This window comes from Globicephala melas, chromosome 9 (genome assembly GCF_963455315.2).
Source record: "Globicephala melas chromosome 9, mGloMel1.2, whole genome shotgun sequence".
In the NCBI taxonomy this organism is placed as follows: domain Eukaryota; kingdom Metazoa; phylum Chordata; class Mammalia; order Artiodactyla; family Delphinidae; genus Globicephala; species Globicephala melas.
In genome coordinates, this window is record NC_083322.1 from 6,553,064 (window position 1) to 6,578,987 (window position 25,924).

At 49.7% G+C, this 25,924-nt stretch overlaps 2 protein-coding genes across 4 annotated transcripts in view; both read right to left on the reverse strand.

The window, feature by feature from the left end:
- ZNF862 (zinc finger protein 862) overlaps nucleotides 1-17,701 on the reverse strand; it is a 32,720-nt gene extending 15,019 nt beyond the window's left edge. The window contains exons 1-5 of one of the 3 annotated variants that reach the window (XM_060305142.2): nucleotides 17,543-17,701; nucleotides 11,263-11,374; nucleotides 9,946-10,050; nucleotides 7,752-8,449; nucleotides 6,143-6,299 (exon numbers count right to left, since the gene is read on the reverse strand). In XM_060305142.2, coding sequence (XP_060161125.1) covers nucleotides 6,143-6,299; nucleotides 7,752-8,449; nucleotides 9,946-10,050; nucleotides 11,263-11,374; nucleotides 17,543-17,566 — 1,096 coding nt within the window. In that variant the 5' untranslated portion in view covers nucleotides 17,567-17,701. The remainder of the gene's footprint in view (nucleotides 1-6,142; nucleotides 6,300-7,751; nucleotides 8,450-9,945; nucleotides 10,051-11,262; nucleotides 11,375-17,542) is intronic. The other 2 variants (XM_060305143.2, XM_060305144.2) reach the window with 2 other exon arrangements.
- Nucleotides 17,702-20,589: 2,888 nt separating this feature from the next.
- LOC115851955 (SCO-spondin-like) overlaps nucleotides 20,590-25,924 on the reverse strand; it is a 30,348-nt gene continuing 25,013 nt past the window's right edge. The window contains 16 exon segments of the mRNA XM_070046329.1: nucleotides 20,590-20,680; nucleotides 21,190-21,564; nucleotides 21,865-21,954; nucleotides 21,956-21,990; nucleotides 22,093-22,220; nucleotides 22,366-22,523; nucleotides 22,676-22,697; nucleotides 22,700-22,813; nucleotides 23,313-23,429; nucleotides 23,566-23,624; nucleotides 23,626-23,701; nucleotides 23,950-24,014; nucleotides 24,016-24,135; nucleotides 24,137-24,185; nucleotides 24,456-24,502; nucleotides 24,746-24,870. Of these exon segments, the coding sequence (XP_069902430.1) occupies nucleotides 20,590-20,680; nucleotides 21,190-21,564; nucleotides 21,865-21,954; nucleotides 21,956-21,990; nucleotides 22,093-22,220; nucleotides 22,366-22,523; nucleotides 22,676-22,697; nucleotides 22,700-22,813; nucleotides 23,313-23,429; nucleotides 23,566-23,624; nucleotides 23,626-23,701; nucleotides 23,950-24,014; nucleotides 24,016-24,135; nucleotides 24,137-24,185; nucleotides 24,456-24,502; nucleotides 24,746-24,870 (1,671 nt within the window).

A 25,924-nucleotide genomic window follows, 5' to 3' on the forward strand; every position in this document is an offset into this window, starting at 1 on the left:
GAACATCGTAGGGGTGGGAGATGGGCAGCTGCTAAGGTGCTAAGGGCTGAAATTGACCGAACTTCACCACAATTTACTTTCCAACTTTTCTCCTGTAAGTTGCAAGCCTTTGACAGATTTCAGAGTTCCAAAATAGTCACATCAGACAGATTCTACCAGTGCAATTGTTGTCTACATGAGGAGACAGATTCCTGGAGCTCCACCAGAGTCCTCCTCCTAATCAGGACATTTTTGAAGAGTACTGTACTGGACATTTTATTAATTGAAATTAGATCATTAATGTGACTAAAAAGTGACTGGAGGACTTTCTGTTTACCTGAGTGTGACAAGTCATGCGCCCTGCCCCAGGTTTCACCCTGTAAAGAGAAACCAAAATGGAGGCCACAATTTGAACGGACCCCTGGACCAAACACTCATAGTCAACACAACCAAATCTTAAGCTGTCCTGATTTCCTCAGAATGCTGACTCTGGTCTTAAACAAAATTGAAGTTTCCTTCATGTCAGTGTGACCTTACAGCTTCCAAGCCAATCAGTACACACAAGAAAAGGTACACAGTGCTACGACCCTAAAGAGAATATAATCACAGTTAAAAAACAATGTACTTCTTCATTCATGTTTTACAAATTGAGCTTTAACTGCTGAGAGCCAAGTTTTTAACCACTTTGGGTTTGAAGTCTCCCAGTTCATGAACAGTTTGTTTCTTGCTCAAAAAAATATTCATAGCAAGTAAAGCTCTTTGAATTTTCTTTTGGCAACCCAAAGGGTGAGAAAGAAAATCCCCAAAGAGCTGATCCAAACAAGTGCTGATGGAAAAGAATGAAGCTGTTTTATGAGTGCCTCCTACTGAAGTTCATGCTTTTAAAAATAATGTCTACAGGTGTTACTCAGAAATAATGAAACAAGTACTGCAAGAAACAGCTAAAAAATTGGGGGGAGGAGGACCTGGCAACAGACAATGGTAGGACAGGGAACTGTCATTTTTTGTTATATGTCTTATGAGAACTACTTTGATTAAAGAAACGTAATTATGAAGAAATATTTTTTAAAGATTTACTGAAAACATACATGATACTGAGTATCCCTGTATGTGTTTGCCTAAGTTATATTACCCTGGGGATTGGTCACTTTTGATTGCCCCTAGCACCACCACACTGGCCCCGGTAGTGCTGTACCCCAATCACACCTCTCTGAAGCTACGGCTGAAATGTTGCCAGAAACCTTGTCTTTTTGTTCTCTTCAGAACAAGTGAAACAGAAGGGAATTTTCAAACAGATTTTCCTATGTCTTAGTAATGGAAAAGTGACTAAGAAGACATAACTATAGCATGGCCACACACACACACACACACACACACACACACACACACACACACACACACACACACTCTCTCTCTCTCTCTCTCTCTCTCTCTCTCTCTCTCTCTCTCTCTCTCTCTCTCTCCATAAAAGCCCATAAAAATGGCTTGGCCTACAAAGACAGATTCTGATCCTTCCAGGCTAACTTCAGCCCAAGGTTGGCAGGCCTGCCAACGAATCAGTTTGGAGATGGCCACTCTGGCACCTTGCCTTGGTTCTTCTCTCTCTAGCTCAGCACGGCCCCCACTTGGAGGCCGTATATGGCCCACCATACAGCAGCTGGCCTCCTAGTCATCATATGAGCCATTCTAACTCCTGCTCATCTCATTGAGGGCTCTCCCGCTTAGTTTTGCTTTCCACTTAGTGACATGACTTCTTCCCTCAGCTATGTGAGGTCTAGCTGTAGCTGATGACCTCACATGGAGAAAAGACACTGCCCACCTGAAGTGAGTGACCTGCCACTCAGCATATGATGACACCTTTCCTAGTAAAAACGAGGGTTACCACATAGTTCCTATATTGGCTTTTCTGTTCTTACTGACAAATATTAGTTTCTTAACAGTGGAATATAACTGAGTTTTCTTTTTTTGCAGGGGAAGCAAGAGACATCACCAAATATGGCCGAAGTTTGAAACCAGAATTTAAAGTACAGAAATAAAAGAACAGTTGGAACTCTACAGAGTGATAAATAGTTCTAAGCAAAAGCAAGTCCACAAAAGTAGAGGTTGACACAGGAAAGCATTAAAAACAACATAAACCTCTTATTTTCTCCATAAGCAAAATGACTGTCCTCTGCAAGTTCAGTCCTATTGATTAGAGAGCTGGGCAGGCCTAGGAGGCTGTTGACAGGTGAGTGGACCTAACCCGGAAACTACCATCAGTTGAAAAGCTTTAGTCGACGCAATTTAACTGCCACACAACCGACAAATTAATATTAAATTTGACTGCATCAAATTGAGATTGTCTTTTTAAAAACAGGTACAAAAATTATAAAACCTAAAAGAACAAATCTACTAGTTGTAAATCCTAATAAGAGCAACGGAAGAATTAGCTGCGTTTCCTCAAATGATAAGAGCAAAAGGAAATCAACGGCATGAATGTGCTGCAATGTACCATGATGAACACCAGACCACAAAGACCCATGACCTGACCTGAGCTGGGCTGAAGCAACCACAGCCTCTCACCCCAGGGCATCAGCCCCTTTCTGCACCTCAGTTCTCATGGAGGCGGAGGCAAGAGCACTAACAGTGACCTACAGAGAAGGTCTGAGACAGCCAGACCAAACTACTAACCCTCTTGCTAGGGGGACTGGGGATAGGAGTGGAGACTTCTAAAAAATCCTAATACTGCTTGAATTTTTAAATAATCTTATATTATCCTTGGTGCTATTGTTATTTTAATATTAACAATGATTAGCACAAATCTTGAAAATAAAAGAACTGGAGTCCAACTGGTAATAAACATATACGAAGCAGGAATTTTAGCCGAGTCTAGTGCACATGCAGTGGGTGGAACAGTAAGAATTTCAGTTTAGCCATTTTCCAGCTAAATGGGTGGGATTCTCAAAGCCATTGGGCTGTTTTCTCACCTGAAAATACTACTACTACCTGCTTTACAGGTTTGGTTTAAGGATTAGAGAGCAGATACGCAAGACACTCAACATAGCCTTTGGTAGGTGTTCAGTCAACAGCAAAAGCGCCTATTATTATTTCCAGACATAGAATAAAAGAAAACATAAAGGCTTCCTGTAATACCCAATAGAAGCAGATCACAGTACTTCAATTAAAAGATAATAAACGTTAAAAATGGATGGGAGTGGACTTTCCTGGTGTTCCAGTGGTTAAGAATCCACCTTCCAATGCAGGGTATGTGGGTTCAATCCCTGGTCGGGGAACTAAGATCCCACGTACCGCGGGGCAACAAAGCCCATGCACCTCAACTACTGAGCCCACGTGCCACAACTAGAGAGCCTGCGTGCCACAACTACAGAGCCCACGTGCTCTGGAGCCTGTGGCCACAACTAGAGAGCCCACACACCACAACTACTGAACCCGCGCACTCTGGAGCCCGTGTGCCACAACTAGAGAGGCTGTGAGCTGCCACTACTGAGCCCATGCGCCACAACTAGAAGGCCCGTGTGCCGCGACTACAGAGCCCACGCACTTTGGAGCCCGCAGCCACGACTAGAGAGCCCACACACTGCAACTACTGCGCCCACACGCTCTGGAGCCCCTGTGCCACAACTAGAGAGCCTGTGCTTTGCAACTACTGAGCTTGCGCCACCACAATTAGAGAGAAGCCTGTGTGCTGCAACGAAGAGCTCGCCTGCCACAATGAAAGACCCACGTGCCGCAACTAAGACCCGACACAGCCAAAATAAATAAATAAATAGGAAGGAAATTGAAAAACCAAACCAAACCAAACAAACAAAAAAAGATATAAAAAAAAAATGGATGGGAGGGGCTTCCCTGGTGGCGCAGTGGTTGAGAGTCCGCCTGCCGATGCAGGGGACACGGGTTCATGCCCCGGTCTGGGAGGATCCCACATGCCGCGGAGAGGCTGGGCCTGTGAGCCATGGCAGCTGAGCCTGCACATCCGGAGCCTGTGCTCTGCAACGGGAGAGGCCACAACGGTGAGAGGCTCGTGTACCGCAAAAAAAAAAAAAAAAAAGATAATGCCAAATAATGTTAGGTTTTCTATTTTTAAAATACTTGTCACAGGAGGATAAAGTATTGGAGGAAAAAAACCTTGTTAAAGCAAAAATAATAATTAGGTCCACTATATTTCAACACTGTTTTACATCCCAATTATCAGCTTGAGGCCCTTTAAAAGGTTATTTTTAAACATACAAATCATTTACGTTTGGCCCCAGTTATATCCTCAAGGCTCCTTAAAATGCTTTTATATCTCAAGCATGAAAAATCATCTCAACTGGAGGACAGTTGAAGGATAAAAGCTGGAGACCTAATTAAAGTAGCGAGAAGGACTCACACACATGCAATTCCGTTCCTAGACCCCTGGACCCATTTTAATTCCACAGACAACTGAAGAGGACAGCCCCATCCTCTATAAAGCCTTCCCTGATTCCTGCCCTCAACCCTCAAGCAAAATTAATTACCCCTCCCGTGGTTATACTTATTGTTCATCCAAACAACACTTAACTGAGGCTGAACTGTCCCTTAATTTCCCCAGTTCGTTAAGATTTCCCCACTTCCTAACATACGGAAGTTAAAAAGAAAATGCTGCTGCCTGGCTGAACAATCCAAGTCAGGCCCAGGTTGTGGGAGACACACTGTTACGCCACTGGTCACCCACCACTTTCCCCATGACTTTCCACAGGGGTCCAAAGGGCAAAGGGCATCACTGCTGCTCACTCCTTCAAAGGAAAACCAACTTCTTGTAAGTGGGTATGTATTTCTTAAAAACGAATTTCCCTCTCGCTCTCTATTTTTATTTTTATTTATTTATTTATTTTTGGCCGTGCCTCATGGCATGTGTGATCCTAGTTCCCCAACCAGGGATCAAAGCCGGGCCCCCTGTATTGGAAGTGTGGAGTCTTAACCACTGGACCACCAGGGAAGTCCCTCTCTCTCTCTTTTAAACGCTGTCAGTGGTAGTGATGCTCTTTGAAGGTGCACTTGGTACAAGTGCCCTGGCCCAGAACACGATTACAGCACCTCTCTCCTCATAAAAGAAACAATTTCTCACAGCCTTTCTGAATGTTTGGGGAGCCATTTAAAAATTGTGAACAGTGATAAAAACAAGTAGTCTATAGGTCAAGTATGTTCAGAAAATAATCCGTATCTCAGCTGCACATGAAAGGGCAGTGTGTAAGCTGGGGATATGACATCAGGTAAGCCACAAACACCCCAATTTCCTATTCCGTAGAAGTCACGATACAGGTCGCTGTCGGAATTCCTAAGTTATGTACAGCAGCCTGTTCTGCAAGGTTTCTGTTACAATATATGCTAGTAAAAAAATAGTAAATAACAGCTGTGTAAGATGAAAAGTTGTCTTTTTGGTGCCACGTGAAAATCCTGGGTGTCTGATGGAAAAAGGAGGCAAAGAACAAGAAGCAGATGCAGGAGAGGAGCCTCTTCTGGGAAAGTAATGAACAGCACGTGCTGTTCTTCATTCTCCAGTGCCTATAACCTAGTGACGCCCAGGCCGAGACCGCCCACCATGCTGGCCCCTGATGAAGCAGCCCCAGCACAAAGTAGAGGGCGGAATCCAGGAATCCTCCCGGAGGCCCTTTCTCGCCTCCCTGCCTTTGCTCACGCTGTCCCCACCTCTGACATGTCTAGATGCCCGTCCCTGTGCCCCTGGCTTTCAACTCAGTTAAAATATTTCATACTCTGTAAAGACAGCCCTTATCCCTCCCTCGGATGCCTGGCCAAATTAAGTCACTCTTTTCAGCAGCTCCAGGACACTCTTCCTGAATCTCTAATGGAGCTGGTGTTATTGCATACTTTCTTATTATAGTGTCTGTCTCTCCCACAAACCTGCCAGCCCCTTGAAAGCAGAGACCGTGACTCATTCACGCCCATCCAGCACGTAGTAGGTACTCAATAATGTTTGGTGGAAGATGGATGATGGGTGGGTGGATGAAGAGGAGATAAAGCACAGTACCCCAAAGCAGGGAGAGTTCTGAGACGCAGAGATATAAGCACTCTCTGCCTATGCACAGTGAGGGCAGAAATGGGAACACGACTACAAGCCACTGCTGCCCTCGTGGGTCCCCACGTCAAGTGATGGTGGCAAACAAAGGTCTACACGGATCTTTACCCAGGGATGCCAACAGCTCATAATTCATCCGCATCACGTCTCTGTACAGCTCCTTCTGCCGCTTGTCTAGCGTGCCCCACTCCTCCCGGGTGAAATACACCGCCACATCCTCAAACACCACAGGAACCTCCTCAAACAGCCCCTCTTCAGAAGGATCCTGCAACAAAGAGTAGCAGTCACTCAATACTCCTCTCACGTCAGACACCCAGCATGATCCTTCCGGGGTCCTGCTCAAGGCCTTTTTCTCCTGGGAAGCCTGCCAAGAGGCCCCGATGCACTCTGAGGAATTCATTTATTCACCAAAAGTCAAAGAAGCAAATGTGTGTGGCCCAGAATTAGCAGGTAAAAACCAAACGAACCTCAGTGTTATTCTAGAAGGAAGGAATGATCCTTCCTCTTCTTTCCTGGAAGGAAAGGAAAATGCACTGAGGAACAGGGGTCTTGCAAAACCTCATGGCTGCACCCTGTTCTTTACAGCCCCAAGGGGCACCTTCTACTCATCCACGACTGCAAAGGTAGCCAGCTGCCTCTAGCAGCCCCTGCTAAGGTTCCCCACCAGGATGGGAAGGAAGAAGCAGTGAAAAAGAACTAAAGATGCTCATATTCAGTGACTAGGTTAACACACACTTTACTGTTAAAGGAATTCAGATTGTAAAAGGTTAGACCTGTTTATTAGCTTCGAATACTAAAAACTAGAAGGAACATGAACATGAAGGGAAATGAGCTTTGTCACTTTTCTGGATTCCATAAAAATTCGAGCTTACTAACTTTACGTATGATGTTAGGCACGCGGAACGTCTGAGCTCTTCTCATCGGAACACTAGAGGGGTTGCTCAAAGTGATTTGTAGCAAAATCCCGCTTACATGGAAGAGTTGAGAAAAGGGGCCAGATCTGGTTACTCGAAGATTCCAATTAATACAGTTTCTTTGCAGGACAATTTTCCGAAGAATTAGAAAATAAACCTATTTTATTTTACAAAATAAACCTGAGGTGAGAACTAGAGTCTTTGAGGGCCCACCAGTGCTGCAGGGAGTAGAAGGAAAGCACTGGGCTGGCGGTCAAGGGCTCTGAGGGGAGGTCACTGCCGCAAGAGCCCTTGTTCTCTGGCTACATCACTTCCCTGCTAAGTCTTAGTTGTTCCCCAACAAGATGAGTTTAACTAGGTTTGCTCCACCCACCTCATAGCAGCATTAAAAACACTACATAAAAGGACACGTCTGAAGAAACTTTGCAGTGTTTAAAAGTGCTACATGATTTTGAAGTTAACGTTAAAAAATTTGTTTACATTGATTATTTAAGAGCTCTGTGGCTGTTTTGTGGCTGTGGACAATTTCCTGAGTTCTGTGGTCGTTCTGGATTCTGGATAAAGATTACTGTTCTGAATTTAGGTGCTCTCTTTATATCAGAAGTTAGAATATTCTGGTCCACTAATTATGTTTTGTCATCTGCCAAAAGGAGATGATTAGAGTAGGGCTGTTGTCACAAATAAAGGAGATAATTAATACATGCAAAGCACTTAAAACAACACCCAGCACATTACAAGCATGTCAGCTTATGGTAACGCTATACAGAATCCTTTCCCTTGAGCAATCATTATAAACGTATTACCTGGCCACGGGGTTCAGGTGAGTCATTACACAAAATGTTAACGTCTGAGGAGCTGTGGATGTCATCAGCAATTTCTTTTTGCCTGAAATCAGGAATGCAGTCTAGGTACAATGCAGGAATTGCTCCACGCCCTCCAGGGTCCTCCAGTGCAGCTCTCGAGCTGGGCAGGAGCTGGACCATGTTATCATAGATCCCCTGAGGCCCTGGGGGGTAACATATGGGGTAATCTGCAGTGAAGAGGTGTCCCGGACTGGCCAGCACCTCTCTGGACACATCGTGGATGCTCCGGAAACGGGCTGCCCAGCTGGGGTCCCGAGCTGCCAAGGCCTTGGCACAGAGCACGTGGGCCTTGCTCTTGGCATGGTATTTGAGAGTCTCCACCTTGAATGGTCCTGTGTAACCTTCTATTAACCTTGACCGTTTGTCTCTGACGGATGGGTACTCCCGGCAAGCCGAGCAAAAGAGAGCCGTCCGCTCCTCATTCATGACCAACCACGGGAACTGCGCAAACCATGCCTTCTGGATGGACCGGGGTCTCAATGGTTTTCTGCTTCTTCCTGTGCAGTCTCCCTGGAGGCTGCCACCCTCTGAGCTGAAATGCGAAGGACAGGCTTTCTTCTGAGGAGGCAGGTAGAGTCCAGCTTCTCTGGCGGGACTTTGCATGTCCATTTCTTCCATGAAGCCCATCTTGTTTTTTCCTTTAGAAAAAAGAAACACATGGAATTTTCTCTGACATCCTATAGGTCGAGTCACTGCAACTCACAGAGGTGCTTAGATCCATGGACTATCAAAGCTGCAACCACACCCACAAAGTGACAGCCTGCACCCGTGTTCTCTTCTCTCCAGCCCCCAACCCCCAGGTCCACCTTGCCTAACCCAGAAGAAACCAAATGGGCTTTAAGAAAACAGTTGTTTTTTTTTAATATAAAGGACAGATATACCTGGCAAAAAAGAGATCTCTGCAACCTAAAACAGTGGCACAGTCTTCAGGAGAGCAGACTTATTTATGGATAAGAACACTGAACTAAGAGAAGGTAGGGTTAAAAAGGTAATTAAAGCAAACACTGCAACTGCACACTTGGCAGGAACCCCCCTCCTTGGTACTCCTGCCAGACAGGCGTCTGCACTTTGCTCATGTACCTTTAGAGCAAGAGAGCAACCTACCTTCCGGGCAGGCAGTTTGGTCCCCGGAGTCTTCCCTGAGCTGCAATCCATCTTTGAGTACCTGCCCCTCAGGAGTGCTACTTCAGCCCTTCCCACACCACAACCCTTCCAAGAAGTGAAAAATCCCATGACGTCACTAAGACTTTTCTTCTTTAAGCTAAACCAGCAGTTTCTTTATTCACTCCTTGGTTGAAATGCAGCTTAGACAACTCTAACTCCTCTGGAGCCATTTATTATGCACCAACAAGTTCAGATGCCCAGTGGGCAAGGACTCAGCAGTACTTTCTCCCCGCCAATGGACCAGTCAGTCTACGAAACTGTAGCCAACCCCGGAAGCACAAAGCTACGAGTAAAGAGTCAATGGGCTCAAGTTAAGAGCCAAGCACAGGAGAAACAAACCGAAACAAATTAGTATCTGTGACGTCTAGGGCTCCTTGCGGTCCATCTGAGATAAATCACAAGGGAGAGCAAACGTCCACAATTCGATCCATCGGGGAACTCATTCCACCTCCCTTTTCTCCTGTAGAAGGGGCTGGGTTAACGCGCTCGTCTTACACAATGACAGAGGCCATCTGGCCTGGCTCTGGGCAAGCCAATCCCTGAACAGGACATGCTTATCAAAGGAGGAAAGCAAACATCAGTCCCCAGGATTTAGCAGCCATCTGTTTATTCACTCATTCATTCCACGATTGTCTACTACGCAACCACGTGCCAGGCGTTGTTCTTGGTACTGGGACTACAGTAGTAAGTAAGACCAAGTCATGCCTTCATGGACCTTAGAATATATAATTATACATAAACATCTACTCTCAGGTAGAAATAAAATAAAGGGAGATGAGAGTTTGGAGAACAACATTGGGGGAGGTGTGTATATCTTAGACGGGGTGACAGTTGGGGGAAGAACAGCATTCGTGTGTAACTGGTGGGGAACAGGGAGAGGCAGAGGATGAGACTGGAGCCTTGGGACCCAGCTTCCTGCTCCCTCCCTCCAGCTAAGGACCCCTCCTCCCGGGGGCAGGTCCGCACTCACCTCGGTGGAGGCTCAAGAGACTCCCCTGGCCCTGGACCTTGGCTAGCCACTGCTCTGGCCCTCGCTCAAATTTATAGAACAGCTCTGGGTTGGCAACAGCTGGTCCTGAGTCAGGAACAGAGAGATGCACTGTGAGGTCGGATCCAGGTCACACAGGCTAAGAGGGTATGAAAACTACTGGTCCAGAACAGAGGCTCAAACTCAAATGCGGAGCGGGACCAGACAATACTCTGAGGAAACCAGGCAGGGGTGGGAGGCTGTGGATTTGAACCCAGGTGTGCGGTAGCTACTCAAGTCCAGGAGGGGCCGCCAGCTGAATACAGGGTCAGCATGGCCTCTAGACCATCCCAGTTTCCAACAGAAGCCAGAAATCATATTTCTATATGAAAACCCCCCCATGGCGAAATACTGACAACTTATTTAAATATTTTAAAGCCAAAGAAAAGAGATGAAAGAAAGAAAGAAAAAAAAGGTGCAGGCCAAATCTGGCCCACAGCTGCTACTTTGCAACTTCTGGTTTAAAAGAATCATTGGTTTTCAAACCATTTTTAGTAGACAGTAAGACCACAACCCCTCCATCCACAGAGAGCTGAGACTGTTGCCCCCAGAACCCTGAGGGGTCAAGAAGAAAAGAAGCAGAGAAAGGCACGGCGCATGGTCATCAAATTGAAATCCGAAAAGAGTACGTGTGCATGTGCACATGATGAAACACATTCCTCTCTGTCCATGGTCTAGGAAGTCTACCCATAGAAGCAGAGAAAGGACATTCAGAAAATAGAAAAGATGAAAACTACCTACATGGGCACAAAGTTTCAAGTTGTTTTATTTCATTGAACCTCTATGACAAGCCTGTGAAGAAAGAAGCCAAGGCTTGAAAAGGCTAATGGGCTTGGTCAGTACCATGTGGCAGAGCTGGGACTGAGACCAGATTTCCAGGCTGCAGATCTGATGCTCGTTCCACCACCACCCACCACCTCCAATGTCCTCTGGGCACTGAAACAAAATCCACCCCGCAGTGCCACAGTCCACAGGTGGGGCTTCCCTTCTGGCACGCTGGGATATTCTGAAGCATCCAGGTCTAGCCTTGACACGTCCAATTTCCCCACTTCTCTTGGCTAATTTCAGTGGAAAAGAGAAAGGGTGATGTGTGAATCCGTGTGCAGTTAAGTCAGATATGGGACTGAGTGGATAAATAGTATAAAGATGCCTGGAAAAAAATGGTCGGATTCCAGAAAATTCTCAAGTATGTCATAGTCAGACATGGTTGGGAATGCTGACCTAGATTCAGGCAGTGGGGAAGTGAACAGGAGCCCATACCCAGTGGTGCCGCCAGCTCATCAGAACCACAGATCTCCTTCTGTTGCTGACTCAGCAGCATCCACTCCTCCTGAAGCAAATACACCGTGATGTCATCAAACGTCACAGGAGCCTGCAAGGAAAAATGACACCAGCTAAGCACCAACTTCTTCCTTAATCTTCCACACCTGAGCTCACAACCACTGAGGACACCCCTACTCTGGGAACAGATCAGACTGGGGGAGGGGGCGTTATCAATCTACATACGAGACCTACACCGCATTACTCTCACCCCCTGGGTGCAAGTCACGGCGGGAATGAGACCCATTCTTCTAGGAACAGCCACACACTGCAACAGAAGTGTCATAACGAAGGCCAGCTCCGGACTCTCACACTTGTCCCCCTGCACACTCCTCACCAGCCTTCGCACGGGATCCATTACTTCTCAGCCAGTGCGTCAGCAACAACCAACAGCACTTCTTTTGCAAAATCTTCAACGTGGTAAATCCTCACTTAGGAAGATGTATCTGATTTCTGGAAGTAGTCAACCGTCACTGAGAACTATGTCTGTGAACGTGGTCAATTATCAAGATAGGCAAAGCTTTAGCGCTGAGAACTGTATTCCATGGGGCTTATAAAGGAGCTCTCTCTGTTTCACCAAAGAAGGGCGAGGAAATTCAGAAAACGTTTCAGGAAGTTCTGAATTAAGATGCAGATTGAACACGTACACTGAATTTTGCTTCCTCCTGTGAGTTTAAAAAGACACTCTACCCCCGAAAAAAACTCCAAACAAAACACCCTCTAAGGACTTCCCTGGTGGTCCACTGGTTGAGAATCTGTCTTGCAATGCAGGGAACGCCGGTTCGATCCCCGATCGGGGAGCTAAGATCCCACATGCCGCGCAGCAACTAACCCCGTGAGCTACAACTACTGAGCCTGCACACCACAACCACGCACCGCAACGAAGAGCCCATACACCACAGCGAAAGATCCTGCGTGCCGCAACTAAGACCCAATGCAGCCAATAAATAAATAAATAAATGTTTTTAAAAATTGTTTAAAAAAACACCCTCTGGGATAGACAACACAACAAGGGGACAATAGCAATACAATTTTGTTAACTGAAAAGCAGATGAAAAAGTAATAACTGAGCAGATCCAAGAAAATCATACCCTCAGCTAGCAGTGGGCAAATGGAGAAACAACCCAATTTACATTTGCTAAATCCTCAAAAGACTCAGGATCTGGCAGCCCCAGGAACCTCTGGCCTGGGAGTGAACGCAGCAAGGTTAAAATAATAAGAATTTGGGGGAAGCTGTTCGGAACAAATGCCTGCCCAGATCCCCTACACAGGCTCCAAGTTGGCAAGTCCCTCCCTTCCACGTGCTCAGAGCTTCCAGTTAGATTTCTGGTTTTCCACTGTTAAGCGTCAGCAAACAACTGGACTACCAGACATCTGAGGAAAGGCTCTAACAGGTCTGACAGAGATCAAAACAGACAGGAGATGAGCAAGAGTGAGGAGGAACTGAGGAAATGGAAGTGGGGCATGGAGCAAAAAACCTTTAAAAAACAAAACTATCATCAATAGCCTCAGAGAGGTAAGATATTGCAGCCATGAAAAAAGCGGTTATAAAAGAAATAATCGGAAAACAGAATCTGTTGCTGTTTACCCTTTTAAATTTCATACCACCAACACTTATCAGCTAGTCAAAGAAATAAAAAAAAAATAAAACTATCAACAAAAAGGAAATCCCCGGGCTTCCCTGGTGGCGCAGTGGTCGAGAGTCCGCCTGCCGATGCAGGGGACATGGGTCCGTGCCCCGGTCCGGGAAGATCCCACATGCCGCAGAGCAGCTGGAGCCTGCGCTCTGCAATGGGAGAGGCCACAGCAGTGAGAGGCCTGCGTACTGCAAAAAAAAAAAAAAAAGGAAATCCCCGAACCCCCAAAAAACAACATTTTGGGAAATAGCATCCTTGTGACATAAGGATGTCCTTCCAACGTGACAACTCTGAAGGGGACACAGTCATTTCCATTTGTAACAAGTTCTAGTACATTTGTTTAAAATCGCCTGTAATTTTATACTCAAACTTAAAGCACATGAAATATCTACTTTAACTTCAACATAGAGGCTTCTTGAGAAAAACAATACAGATAATTATCAGTCACTATTGATTTGTATATTTTAAAGTAAGTTGAGTATTTTTCTTATGAGTCAATATATGTTTACTGCAGAAAATTTAGACAATAAGCAGAAAAGATGTTTTAAGATCACCCCCAATCTCCTTACTGAAAAACAACTACTATTGACATTTGGTATGTAACCTTCCAGTCTTTTGTCTACGAATATGTATAAATGAACAGTCTTAAAAACAAACATGTAATTGTACTGCCAATGTGTATGTGCCAATAGTATGCCAATGTGTATTTTAAATAACTATTTGCTCTCAGAGTGTCTTCCAAAGCAAAATGTGATTATAATTGCAAAAACCTGCTGCAGGATGGGCTCCACTAAGAGCAGGCGGGCGGACGGCAAAGAGGTACACACAACATATGGCCTAAGGAGAGCCAATGTGGGGAGGGGGGAAGAAAACCCTTGAGATTATACTGAAGGCAGATCCTAGCAGGATGACCGTATACTAGGACTACAGGGCAAGCTGTTCTGATCAGGGCAGGTTAGAGTTTGTGACCAAGGGCAAGCAGGGTTCCCTATTCATTCCCACCCACCCTGTCTTCCTGAGGGGACAGGTGGGCATAATGAAAGCCAACAGACCCATCACTTTATGAGAGCCACAACGATGAAGAGTATGGCCAGGGCTGAATGTTTAGATAATGAAGAACTGTCTTCCCAACGAGTAACTACGCTAAGCCTTGAACCTCTCTTTTAACGAGTATTATGGCAAGAGCCTTCAGATGACTGCAATGTAAAGGAAACACAAATCTGCTTTAATAAGAGGAATTTCTTACCTACATAGAAAGCAAGGACTATCTCTGGATGTTCAACTTTACTGATTCCCACTGTCTATAAGGCAGAGCTCCGAGTTCTCAGCCCAGCACCAAGTCCCCTGGATCTGAAACCTAACTTACCTTCCTAACCTCAGCTCTAGGTATTGCCCCACCTGGAATCTCTACTACAGCCAGATTAGTATAATTGCAATCACTCAGGGACTTCCCTGGTGGTCCAGTGGTAAAGAATCTGCTTTCCAATGCAGGGGACGCAGGTTCGATCCCTGGTCGGCACGTTAAGATTCCACATGCCAAGGGGCAACTAAGACAGTGTGCCACAACTACTGAGCTGGTGCGCCTCAAACCAGAGAGCCCGTGTGCCAAAAGCTAGAGCCCACATGCTCTGGAGCCCACGTGCCACAACTAGAGAGAGAAAACCCTCACGCCACAACTAGAGAGAAGCCGGTGCACCGCAACGGAAGATCCCGCATGCCTCAATGAAGACCCTCCGTGTGCTGCAACTAACACCAGACGCGGCCAAAAATAAAATTAAAAAAATAAAACATTAAATTGCAGCCACTCAACCTATCTTGTACCTTTCCTCCCTCTTCACACCCAATCTTTACATTCCCTGACTCTGCCTACTTCCTCCCACTCACTCATCAAGTTCCTACTCACATTCCATCTCTTTCTCAAAAGGGACTTCCTGCCCACCTAGCCCAAGCACTTCTACTTCTCCCGAGCAAGGAAGGCTTTATACCCCTCGTGGTGCCTGGTCCACAGGAAGCCTATGCTGATCATCTTATTTTATAACCCCCTTCACCATCACCACCCCTTTCCCCACCAGCACATTATACAGAAAATATTTCATAGGCATTTAATTCATTTTTTCATTCAACATATTCTATTTGTTTCTGTGTGCTTGGAGATCCTAAGATATAAAAGACACTATCTCTATTTGTCAAGGAGAAAAACCCATCAGGAGATGACAGACAACTGTGATATAAGTGCAATAATAAAACTTCTAAGGGGGGGTGGGGTGCCAGTGGTGGCTAGGAACCAGAGATGTTGAGGCAATAAATACATACACAGTAAATGTGTATGAAGCAATAAATACATACACAGTAAATACTCCTACTTGGCAGCAACGACAATAGTCTCCCAGAGGGCACATGAGGTGTCAGACTGCAGTGTTCTTCACAGCACCCACATCTACAACAAAAGGGCTTCTGTATGAGATGCTATCTTGAGTCATTCATTCAGAAAATACTGAGAACCTATTACATGCCAGATACTGCTCCACTAGTCTAGCTGGGGATAGAGTGAAGTCAGCAAACAAATAAATGTGAGAATTTTATATAGTGACAGGGCTGCGAAGAAAATAAAACAGGATAACGGGTTAGAGTGATGGGGAAAGGTCTTTGTCCTCTATCCATTATTCTGCCAATGGCAAGCAAGATACCCCACACTTAATCCAATAGGCTAAGACTGCTTTTAGTTAATAAATATCACAAAATAGCATCTAAGGAAGATTCTAATAATACACCAAGCTACTACCTCAGGTGGACCCCCCAGTCTTCCAGCTGAGAGAAAAAAGTGATATTCAGAATGGAACTTTAGAACAGCACAGCTATTGTACCCAGGCCTTAGTTATTGTCACTCATCTGCAATACCTCTTACACTGCTAGTTTGTTTTGCAATTACTTTATTTCATCTTTGGATAACATCCTCATTCCCTAGGTTAAAAAACTGATGTACCTGGGAAGGGTGTCCTTTTGAGACACCTTACAATCACGATTAGAATCAAGGGTGAAATTTCCAGTCCCCAGTGTTTTCAATTAGTGGTTGGGCCTGAAAAGGACATAAAATTTCTCCTCCACCTCCCCAAATATCTGTATTTCACTCTTCTCACACCAAAGGCTAAGAAATCCTACAACTGAACAGAATACCTTGAAATCAACCTCAAATCACTAATTCCACTTTTCAGTGCCAATTGTGTATAGCCCTTCTGCTACTGCATTTTGCTCCCCCTCTGTCCAAATTCAGGTTCAGTCTAAACGAAACCTCAGGATATTACCTGAGGGTGTGAGCCATTTCCTTTACTTTTCTGGTATCCCCTAAAGTGCTTAGCATGAGGCTGGCATGCAGTTCCCCTTCAATCTTTCTCTGGTTACGTTCTGTTGAGCTTTATTGTCTTGGACTGTTTATAGGTTGTTTCATCTGGAAAATGCATCACGGTAACTTGTGGAGAGGATGGAGTACGGAAGAGATGATTAAGCAAGGAGTAACTTCTTTTGTAATTCAGAGTCCTTCCCAGTCTTTCCAGGAAAAAGTACAGCATCAAAATAACCTCACTATCTTTTCTGTCTTTTGTCTGTTGGACAACCCTTCCAGGCTTGTCCATGTTATTGAAGTGAAAACTGCGGGAAAGCTCCTGGAGGAAAGTAGCCATTTCATATGTACTTCCAGCATCTCCATCAACTTAAATCATGGATCACAAATGTTTATTAAATGAGCAATTTTTTTTTAAGGAGAGACTCAGTATGCACTCGAAAACGTTTGTTGAGGAGGTTCCCTTTGTGCCAAAGAAGAAACAATCCTCAAGAACTGGTATCAAATAACATCCAGAAAGATCTCGGTCCCCAAAGGCTGCCAATGTCTCCGAATCAAGTGCGTGCGACCACGCTCGTCTTTGCTGACACTGACTCCGAGCTCTAGCAATCCTGTCAAACCCACTTAACTCTACCTTCAAGCACTTTTCCCCACCTTTTCTTCCAATTCACAGCCTCTTGCTCAAAGCCTGAAGCAAGTTTATGAAATATGCTTCTAAGCAATACTCAGCAACTCCACGAAGTAGATAAGCTAGAAACAGAAATCGGCAAGAAATGTGCCAGATGCCTTGTCTTTTTCTTCTCAGCCCTTTCTTGGGAAGGGGGGATCCAGGCAGGGCCAAGCCCTCATCCTGCCTCTCGGTGATCCCTATGCCTGGCTCCCAGTGGGGTCCGATCCAGCCTCAAAGCCTTAAAACACACTGGGCCTCTTCCAAACGCCAGTGGTGGTGTGGGAAAATAGGAAGCACTTTCGCACTACTACACTGAGCGGGTCACCCAGCCAGCGTCAACCGGGCGGCGGGCTCGGCGGAGGGCTGCTAGGCCAGCCGCGTGGGGAGGGAGCGGAAGGCAGCGCGGGACTCGCTCGGAGTCGGCCGCCCAAGTGCAGAGGAAGAAGCGGGCGAGCGGGCGAGTCCTTCCCTGCAAGGCTGGCTCATCTGCGAGGACTCCGCCCGTACCGCCCGCCTCGCCCAGATCAGGGATCTACGGAAGGGGAGTGGGCGGCCCCAGGGCCCTTCCAGGCCTACCTTCCCCGACTCCCTGGGCTCCATGGCCCTGCTTTCGGTGGCCCGTGCTGACCCCGCCACGGCCTCCAGGCCGCCCCCTCCCCACGCGGCCTGGCCTGAGGATGCCGTAGCCGCGACCACCTTGGGGACCGGGACCCCCGGAAGGGAGGGCGCCCCGGCGGGGAGGGAGCGCGGCCCGGAACCGGCCGTCCCTGGTCAGAGGGGGCGGTGACGCTCGCGGAGCCAGGAGAGGCGCGCAGCTGGTACTCGCGTCGCGCCGAGCGAGCCGCTTTACGGCAGCAGCCTAGCCCGAGGCGGCGGGGCATCATGGGAAGCGCGGTCCAGGCTCGGTAAGCGGCTCCCAAGGCTGCTATTGCTCCGGGAATACGGGGTCTCGGTTGGACGAAGCAGCTAGCTCTCCGCCCTTCCCGCCTCCCTCCCCCGGCGATGGTTACTAGGTAGCGTACCCACGACGCTCTCCCAGGCCCTATAGGAAGGGCAAAGTACTCTGATTGGACTATAAGATTGCTCGTGCTTGCGTCTATTCCCTCGCATTTTTAGGGCGAATGTCAACCTTGAAGATTCCAGACTGTATCTACTCAAGGAGGTAAATACTTTTTGTAGCATTCATTCAAAAAACATCATTGGTTGCCTGTCATGTTGCCAGGCATTGTGCAAAGGTTTGGGAATGCGCAGTTGAGTTAAACAGAAACTTTGCCTCCAAGGAATTCGTAGTCTATTGAGGAAACAGACCATAAACATAACTACAAAATGAAGAGACAGTGCAACGAAAGACGTAAACACAAGACTCTATTAAAGCACACTTTGTCACCTTAGGGTGCGGTGGTGGGACGATATGGGGTAGTTAGTCAAGGATTTCCTGAGGAAATGCTGCCTGAGTTGAATTAAAACAAGAGGTAGGAGTTAGCCACGTAAAGAAGGTGCTATGGTGTCCCCTCCAAATTCCTGTGTTAACCCCTATGTGATGGTGTTTAGATGTGGAGCCTTTGGGAGGTAATTCGGTTTAGATGAGATCATGAGGGTGGGGCTCTCATGATGGGATCAGTGTCCTTATAAGACAAGACACCAGAGAGCTTGCCCTCTCTCTCTGCCATGTAAGGACACAAAGAGAAGGTAGCTGTCTGTAAGCCAGGAATAAAGTTCTCACCAGAACCCGACCATACTGGCACCTTGATCTTGGACTTCCAGCCTCCAGAACAGTGAGAAAATAAATTTCTGTTGTTTAAGTCACCTGGTCTATGGTATTTTGTTATGGCAACCTGAGCCAACTAAAACGGGAGGAGAAGAGGAGTGTTGCTAGGAAGACCAATTGTGCATGAGAAACAACTTCGGCAAAGCCAGGGAGGTGAGCAAACAGTGTGTGTAGGGAAGGTGTGTAAGACAGGAAGTGGTGGGAAATGACGCTGGAGAGACATGAGGGATGGATGTGGAAGGCATTGTGTGCTGCCTTTAAGGGCTGGAAGTAAGTTTTTAGCTGGTGACTGGTGTGGGCAAATTGCACTTTAGTTACTGAAGAGTAGAAGGTGAATATAAAGGGGAAAAGATAGAAGAGAGAAAACCAAAGTCTAAATACATATATTTACTCTCCATTCTTCTCTCATCTTCTTTAAAAGTTGTAAAATTATATAAAGTAATAGTAACAATGTGTTGTTTCGCTTGTAATATATATGGATGTAATGTGTATAATAATAATACAAATAATGGACAGTAAAGTGCAGAAATCTTAAGTGTACAGCTCAATGTATTTTTACATGTGTACCATGTAGTCAACACCCAGATCATATATAAAAAATTTCCAGAACTCCAGAAAGTTTCCTTGTGGCCCTCCCATTATGTATACATAGGGGTAAAACTACAGAAAGTAAGGAAATGACTATCATAAAAGTGTTGTCCCACTTTTGCACAGCAAAGGAAACCGTAAACAAGATGAAAAGACAACCCTCAGAATGGGAGAAAATATTTGCAAATGAAGCAACTGACAAAGGATTAATCTCCAAAATATACAAGCAGCTCAATAACAAAAAAACAAACGACCCAACCCCAAAATGGGCAGAAGACCTAAATAGACATTTCTCCAAAGAAGATATACAGATTGCCAACAAACACATGAAAGGATGCTCAACATCACTAATCATTAGAGAGATGCAAATCAAAACTACAATGAGGTATCACCTCACACCGATCGAATGGCCGTCATCAAAAAATCTACAAACAATAAATGCTGGAGAGGGTGTGGAGAAAAGGGAACCCTCTTGCACTGTTGGTGGGAATGTAAATTGATACAGCCACCATGGAGAACACTATTGGAGGTTCCTTAAAAATCTAAAATTAGAACTACCATATGACCCAGCAATCCCACTACTGGGCATATACCCTGAGAAAACCAGAACTCAAAAAGAGTCATGTACCACAATGTTCATTGCAATACTGTTTACAATAGCCAGGACATGGAAGCAACCTAAGTGTCCATCGACAGATGAATGGATGAAGAAGATGTGGCACATATATACAAGGGAATATTACTCAGCCATAAAAAGAAATGAAATTGAGTTATTTGTAGTGAGGTGGATAGACCTAGAATCTGCCATACAGAGTGAAGTAAGTCAGAAAGAGAAAAACAAATACTGTATGCTAACACATATATATGGAATCTAAAAAAAAAAAAAAAAGGTTCTGAAGAACCTAGGGGCAGGACAGGAATAAAGACGCAGACCTAGAGAATGGACTTGAGGACACAGGGAGGGGGAAGGGTAAGCTGGGAAGAAGTGAGAGAGTGGCATGGACATATATACACTACCAAATGTAAAATAGATAGCTAGTGGGAAGCAGCTGCATAGCACAGGGAGATCAGCTCGGTGCTTTGTGACCACCTGGAGGGGTGGGATAGGGAGGGTGGGAGGGAGGCTCAAGAGGGAGGGGATATGGGGACATATGTATACATATAGCTGGTTCACTTTGTTATACAGCAGAAACTAACACAACACTGTAAAGCAATTCTACTCCAATAAAGATGTTAAAAAAAATAATAAAAGTGTTGTCCCAAATGCCTAGCTCAGCAGTGTGGCTTCTGGCCAACTGCTTTCTCTGGCTCCACAGACTTTGAGGGTGGATAAAACAGGGATTACATAAGTAGAGTAACTAGAAGGAGCGGAGTTGTGGGACCATGATGAGCAGTTTGGGACATGATGATTTTAAGTATCTAAGTGATATTCAAATTGATGTTCTAGTCAGCAGTTGAATGCACAGGTTGCATAGCAAGTGTAACCTATCTGCGAGGACAGAAATCATGTGGACAATCAAATTATAATAGCTGCTTTATCATCAGGAATTTCAATCCTTTTACACATTTCCTTTCCTCAATATTTCTGACAGTCGTTCCCCATTGAGGGATATATGTGATTAAGAATGAATGATTGGGGGCTTCCCTGGTGGCGCAGTGGTTGGGAGTCCGCCTGCCGTTGCAGGGGACAAGCGTTCGTGCCCCGATCCGGGAAGATCCCACATGCCGCGGAGCGGCTGGGCCCGTGAGCCATGGCCGCTGAGCCTGCGCGTCTGAAGCCTGTGCTCCGCAACGGGTGAGGCCACAACAGTGAGAGGCCCGCGTACCGCAAAAAAAAAGAAAAAAAAAGAAAAAAAAAAAGAAGGGCCAGGGGGCGTGGAGGGCTGTGGTGTCACCGGGCGGGGGCGCCCGTGGGGGCAGCACTCGCAGTGGTGTGCACGCACCAGGGTCCCCCGGGGCCTGCCCCGCACTGCAGCTGCCCTGAGTCTCCGTGGCGTTGGGCTCCCGGCACGTCTGCTCACAGGGCCCCAACTCCCCGGGGGCCACCTGCTGCCACATTTCTCCGGGGGGGGCACTCTGCCAGGAAAGACCACCGAGCCCACCACTCGGGTCAGCCCTGGGTGCAGCCTCGATTCTCCCCCCTCCCACACTGGGCACCCTTGGGTCTCTGCTCCTGTCCCCAGCGCTGCCCACTCGGCTCCAGCAGCCTCCAGACTTCTGGGTTTCCGAATATACCTCTCTGCTCTATCCACCCTCCCAAATACTAGTGGGGCCCAGCTTGGTAAGTGGAGGTAGCACCGCCTAGGACATGCAGGCCCCTCTCCCCTTATCAGGGCCAGCCTGACCTTGGCTTTGGAGGGACCAGCAGGGATGTGGGCAGCCCACATCTCACCCCGACAGCCAGCGACGGGGCAGCTGAAGGCTCAGCCTTGGCCGACACTGGGAAGACACTGCTCTTGTTCAGATGCCTGCCACGCCTTCCTCCCCACCCCCGTTCTCAGCAGCCCCGCCCTCCATCCCCACCCACGCCCCCAGCCCTCACCAGCGGGTGCAGTTCTGGGTGAGCAGAGTCCCTGGGGGTAGTTCCCGGCCCTGCCCTTCAGGAGTCAAGCTGAGGCCCCAGGGCAGAGAGCTGGGCGCACACACATGCCGTGCCGTAGTGCAGCAGCTGCCGGGGCGGGGCAGGCTCCGGTTACACTTGGACCATCACCCCTTCCCCCCACCTGCCTGCTCCCTCACGGGAGAGTCAGGGCATGGTGCCCACACCCACCTGCCCTCCAGGGCAGTCACAGCCAAGCTGGCAGGATTCCTGCATGCAGAGGGTGCCAGGCTGCAGATGCGAGCACAGGCGCGGGCACGAGGTCGCACAGGGGCTGAGCATCTGGCCAGGTGGGCGCTCTGGGGGGAGCGCAGAGAGTGAGGTGGTGTCCCAGGGAGGGGGCTGCCTCGGGACCCTCCGCCGGCCGTGGCGATCAGCCGGGACGGGCCCTGGGCTCGGCAGCACGGCAGGGAACAGCAGGCACCCAGCGCCCTGGGTGCTCACCGGGGCAGGGCTGCAGGTTACGTTCCTGCCGTTGCTCCGTGTCCTGGGCCTGGCACGGTGCCCCCGCAGGACCTTCCTTGCAGCTGCTCCAGGCTGACCAAGGCCCGAGGGCTGCACACTCATGGGGGCGGCACACCAGGGACCCGTTAACACAGGTGCTGTGCCAGCGGTGTGCAGAAAGGGCTCAGACCCTTGAGAGCCAGGTGAACAGAGCCTCTGCTCCCCAGCAAGGCCCATAACCCTGACCTGGCCCGAGCCTCCCACCCAGAGCTCCCCGTGTCCCTGCCTGGCCGCCGGCCGGCAGCCACACCAGCTTTTGCAGTCCAGCCACCCGCCTCGGCCGGAGCCAGCACCCATGAAGCACTGGGGCTGGGGAGGCCGCAGCGGCAAGAAGACATGGGCACACGGCGCCCATCCTGTACCAGCTGGCCAGGGGGACCGCGGCAGCCTGGGAGAGCGGGGCTGGGGCGGGCGCACGTGACGGATCCCTCTGTTAGCCAGCTGGAGTCCAAAGCCTCAGGCAGCCCTGGAGCACCCTTCCTCCCGCCCCCCCCCACGCGACCTGTTCTCCACCTGCCCTGGGTGTGGGCACCACCCTGGGAAACTTTTTTTTTTTTTTTTGCGGTACGCAGGCCTCTCACTGTTGTGGCCTCTCCCGTTGCGGAGCACAGGCTCCGGACGCGCAGGCTCAGCGGCCATGGTGGCATGTGGGATCTTCCCGGACCGGGGCACGAACCCGTGTCCCCTGCATCGGCAGGTGGACTCTCAACCACCGCGCCACCAGGGAAGACCCCCTGGGAAACTTTGAGGCTTCCTGAGAGCATCCTTAGGACGCAGCCTGTCTTGACTAAGGCTCACTCGGGCAGGACCCCCAGCCGGTTGCTAAAAGTGACTCAGAGATCCACTCGGCTGCCCTATAACTCACGGCCCAGCCGTCTGCCCGCCACCTGGGCGGCACCGTCCCTGCAGACACTGCACGCGGACCCAGAGGTCGGCACAGCTTCTTGGGCAGTGGTCGGCACGGTCCAGGGTGGGCACAGGGTCCTGGGCCTCGCAGCTCTCTCCTGCAGACCAGAAGGTAGGAGTCTGTGTCGGGACTTCGTGAGTCCCGAGCCTTCCCTGGGCACCTCCAGGGCCAGAGGCAGCATCCCCCTCAGGTGCCATACCCCTGGCCCCTCCTCCGCTGCTGGAGCCGGCTACCTGGGCAAGGCCCCATGGTGCAGCTCTCAGTCTGAGCCCATGGCCCCTGGCAGCCTCCTCCAGCGCAGCTGGAACCCCCCACTGCAGGGTACCTGGCAGCGGCTCCAGGCCCCCCAAGGACTCCACTGGCATCAATCTGGGGAGAAGAAGCGGAAGTCGGTCCCAAGGCCCGCCTCCTGCCTCCAGCTGAGCCCCCTTCCTCACCTTCCAGCTGCTGACCCTCCAGCCTCAAATCCAGCAGGCCCTGGGGACTAGCCGGAGGGCGAGCAGGCCAGCTACCTGCTGGGACGCTGACGTGAACAACGGGGCCCAGCCCTACCTGGCCAGGCCCAACTCCACCGCATTCCAGGCCCCTCCCCCTGTGGCCTCCGCCCCTCCCATCACCTTGGCAGGCTCCAGGGTCTGGGCAGAGACGCTGCTGGCTGAGTGGCACGATGCAGAGGTCTGGACCCCGTCTTGGGGTCCAAACAGAGGCGGCGGCGGTGCTGCTCTGAAGCCAGCGTGGGGACCGAGGTGGAGGAGAGGCCAGCTGGGTCCCCGGGCCAGTGCTCCTCTAGGGCAGTCCTGGAGGCAGGGCCCACAGGGTGACCACTCGGACCAGCGGCTCAGAGGCAGAAGACCTAGGAAGGGCGGCACGTGAGCATCCTTCCCGGGACCCTCCCCCAGACCCAGAGACCACAGTAGATAGGGAGGGGGGGGCTCAGCTTGTGACCAGGAAGGTCCGGAAACAGGAGAGGCTGAGGGAGGTGTAGGGGGCCAGGGCAGGGTGACCAACCATCCTGGTTTGTCTGGGACCGTCCTTGTCCTAGAAATGAAAGTTCCAAGTCCCAGAAACCCACCCCTCCACCCTGGGCAAACGGGGACAGTTGGTCCCCCTGGTCCCGAGTTACCTTGACAGCCCCGGCTGGTGCGCTGCAGCTCCCCATGCTGGCACTCACTGTGGGAGGGGGCAGTCAGGGTGGGCTCAGGAGGCAGGACCCAGCCCAGCGCCGTGGGCAGGGAGCTCACGTAGGGGTAACCTGGGCTCTGGGCTCATTTGGAGCAAGAGGAAGCTGGGACCGGGCCCGTGGGGCTTAGCTTGGCCTTCTCTGCGCGGCTGCCCTGGGGAACCCCTCCCCGTCCCTGTTCCACTCTCTGGTCCCAGCGCTCTGGTGCCACCTTCCCCGCCCCCAACACTCACCACTCTTTGCAGCCCAGCTGCAGTTGGTCCCCGGGGGCCAGGGTCACCCCAGCTCCTTCTCCTGAGATGTGCTGGTAGTTACACTGCTCTGGGGGAATGCAGCCTCCAGCCTGCTCCAGCAGCCCCTGTGCAGAAGGGGAGACGAGGACAGGGCTGTGTGGCAATCATTTTGTCATCCTGGTGCCAGCGCCGTGCAGGGCCCACAGCAGCTGCACGCGTGTGGTGCTCAGCCAGGGCATGGGTGAGCGGCCACGAGGCAGAATGCGAGAGCTGTCAAGGCCCCGAGTACCGCAGGTCTGCAGGAGAGGGGTTCATCTTGGACGTCACAGAGGGAAGGAGGCGTGGGGGTGGGCAGGGGGCCCCTCCTCCTGCAGCTCCTCCCCGGCCCCCCGCCCCCAAGCCGTCACGGTTCTCCCACTTGGCAGCCACAGGCCCAGCTGTGGCTTTGTGTCCGCTTGTAGCTGCCCCCAGGCACAGTGGGTCTTGCCCACCTCCTGCCCTAGCTGCCCTCTGTCTCTGCCCCTCTGCCTCCCATCTGCCAATCCCTGGAGCACCTGCCAGTGCCAGGCTCCGAACCCCATGCAGCTCCCTGGCTCTCCACGGTCCAAACCAGTTGCTGCAGCCTGTATGGAGGGTCTGACCTGAGCCCAACTCATCTCCAGGCCCAAGGGGCTGACCCCCCTCTCCCAGAATGGACAGGTGAGCCCCCGGGTCAGTGCCGGCAGCTCGCAGCTCCTGCAGCAGCGAGGCAGTCAGCACACAGGAGCACTGCTGCGGGGAGCGCAGGAGAAAGTGCAGTGGCACAGGCTGGAGCCACCTGCCGGGTGCCAGCTCTCCGCATCTGTGCACATCCTCGGAAGGCGCGTGGGGAGAAGGAAGCGGGTAGGGGAGGACGGTAGGGGGCAGGGGTGAGGCCCTGGGCCCTAGGAGAGCATTTCCGGCAGCGAGTGGGACTGTTCACCCGCGTCAGGGGTATGAACGTGAGCGATGCAAGGCTATGGGCCTGATCGGAGATGGCCAGGCACCTTCCTGTACAGAGCACTTAGCCAGGACACGGCAGGGTCCACAGAGGCCCTTCTAGGATGGGACGGGGCAGCGAGGAGCGAGGGAGGAGGAAAGGGCCTCAGCCAGGAACCAGGACACCTGAGTCTGAGTCTAACTCTGCCAGTAACTGTCTCC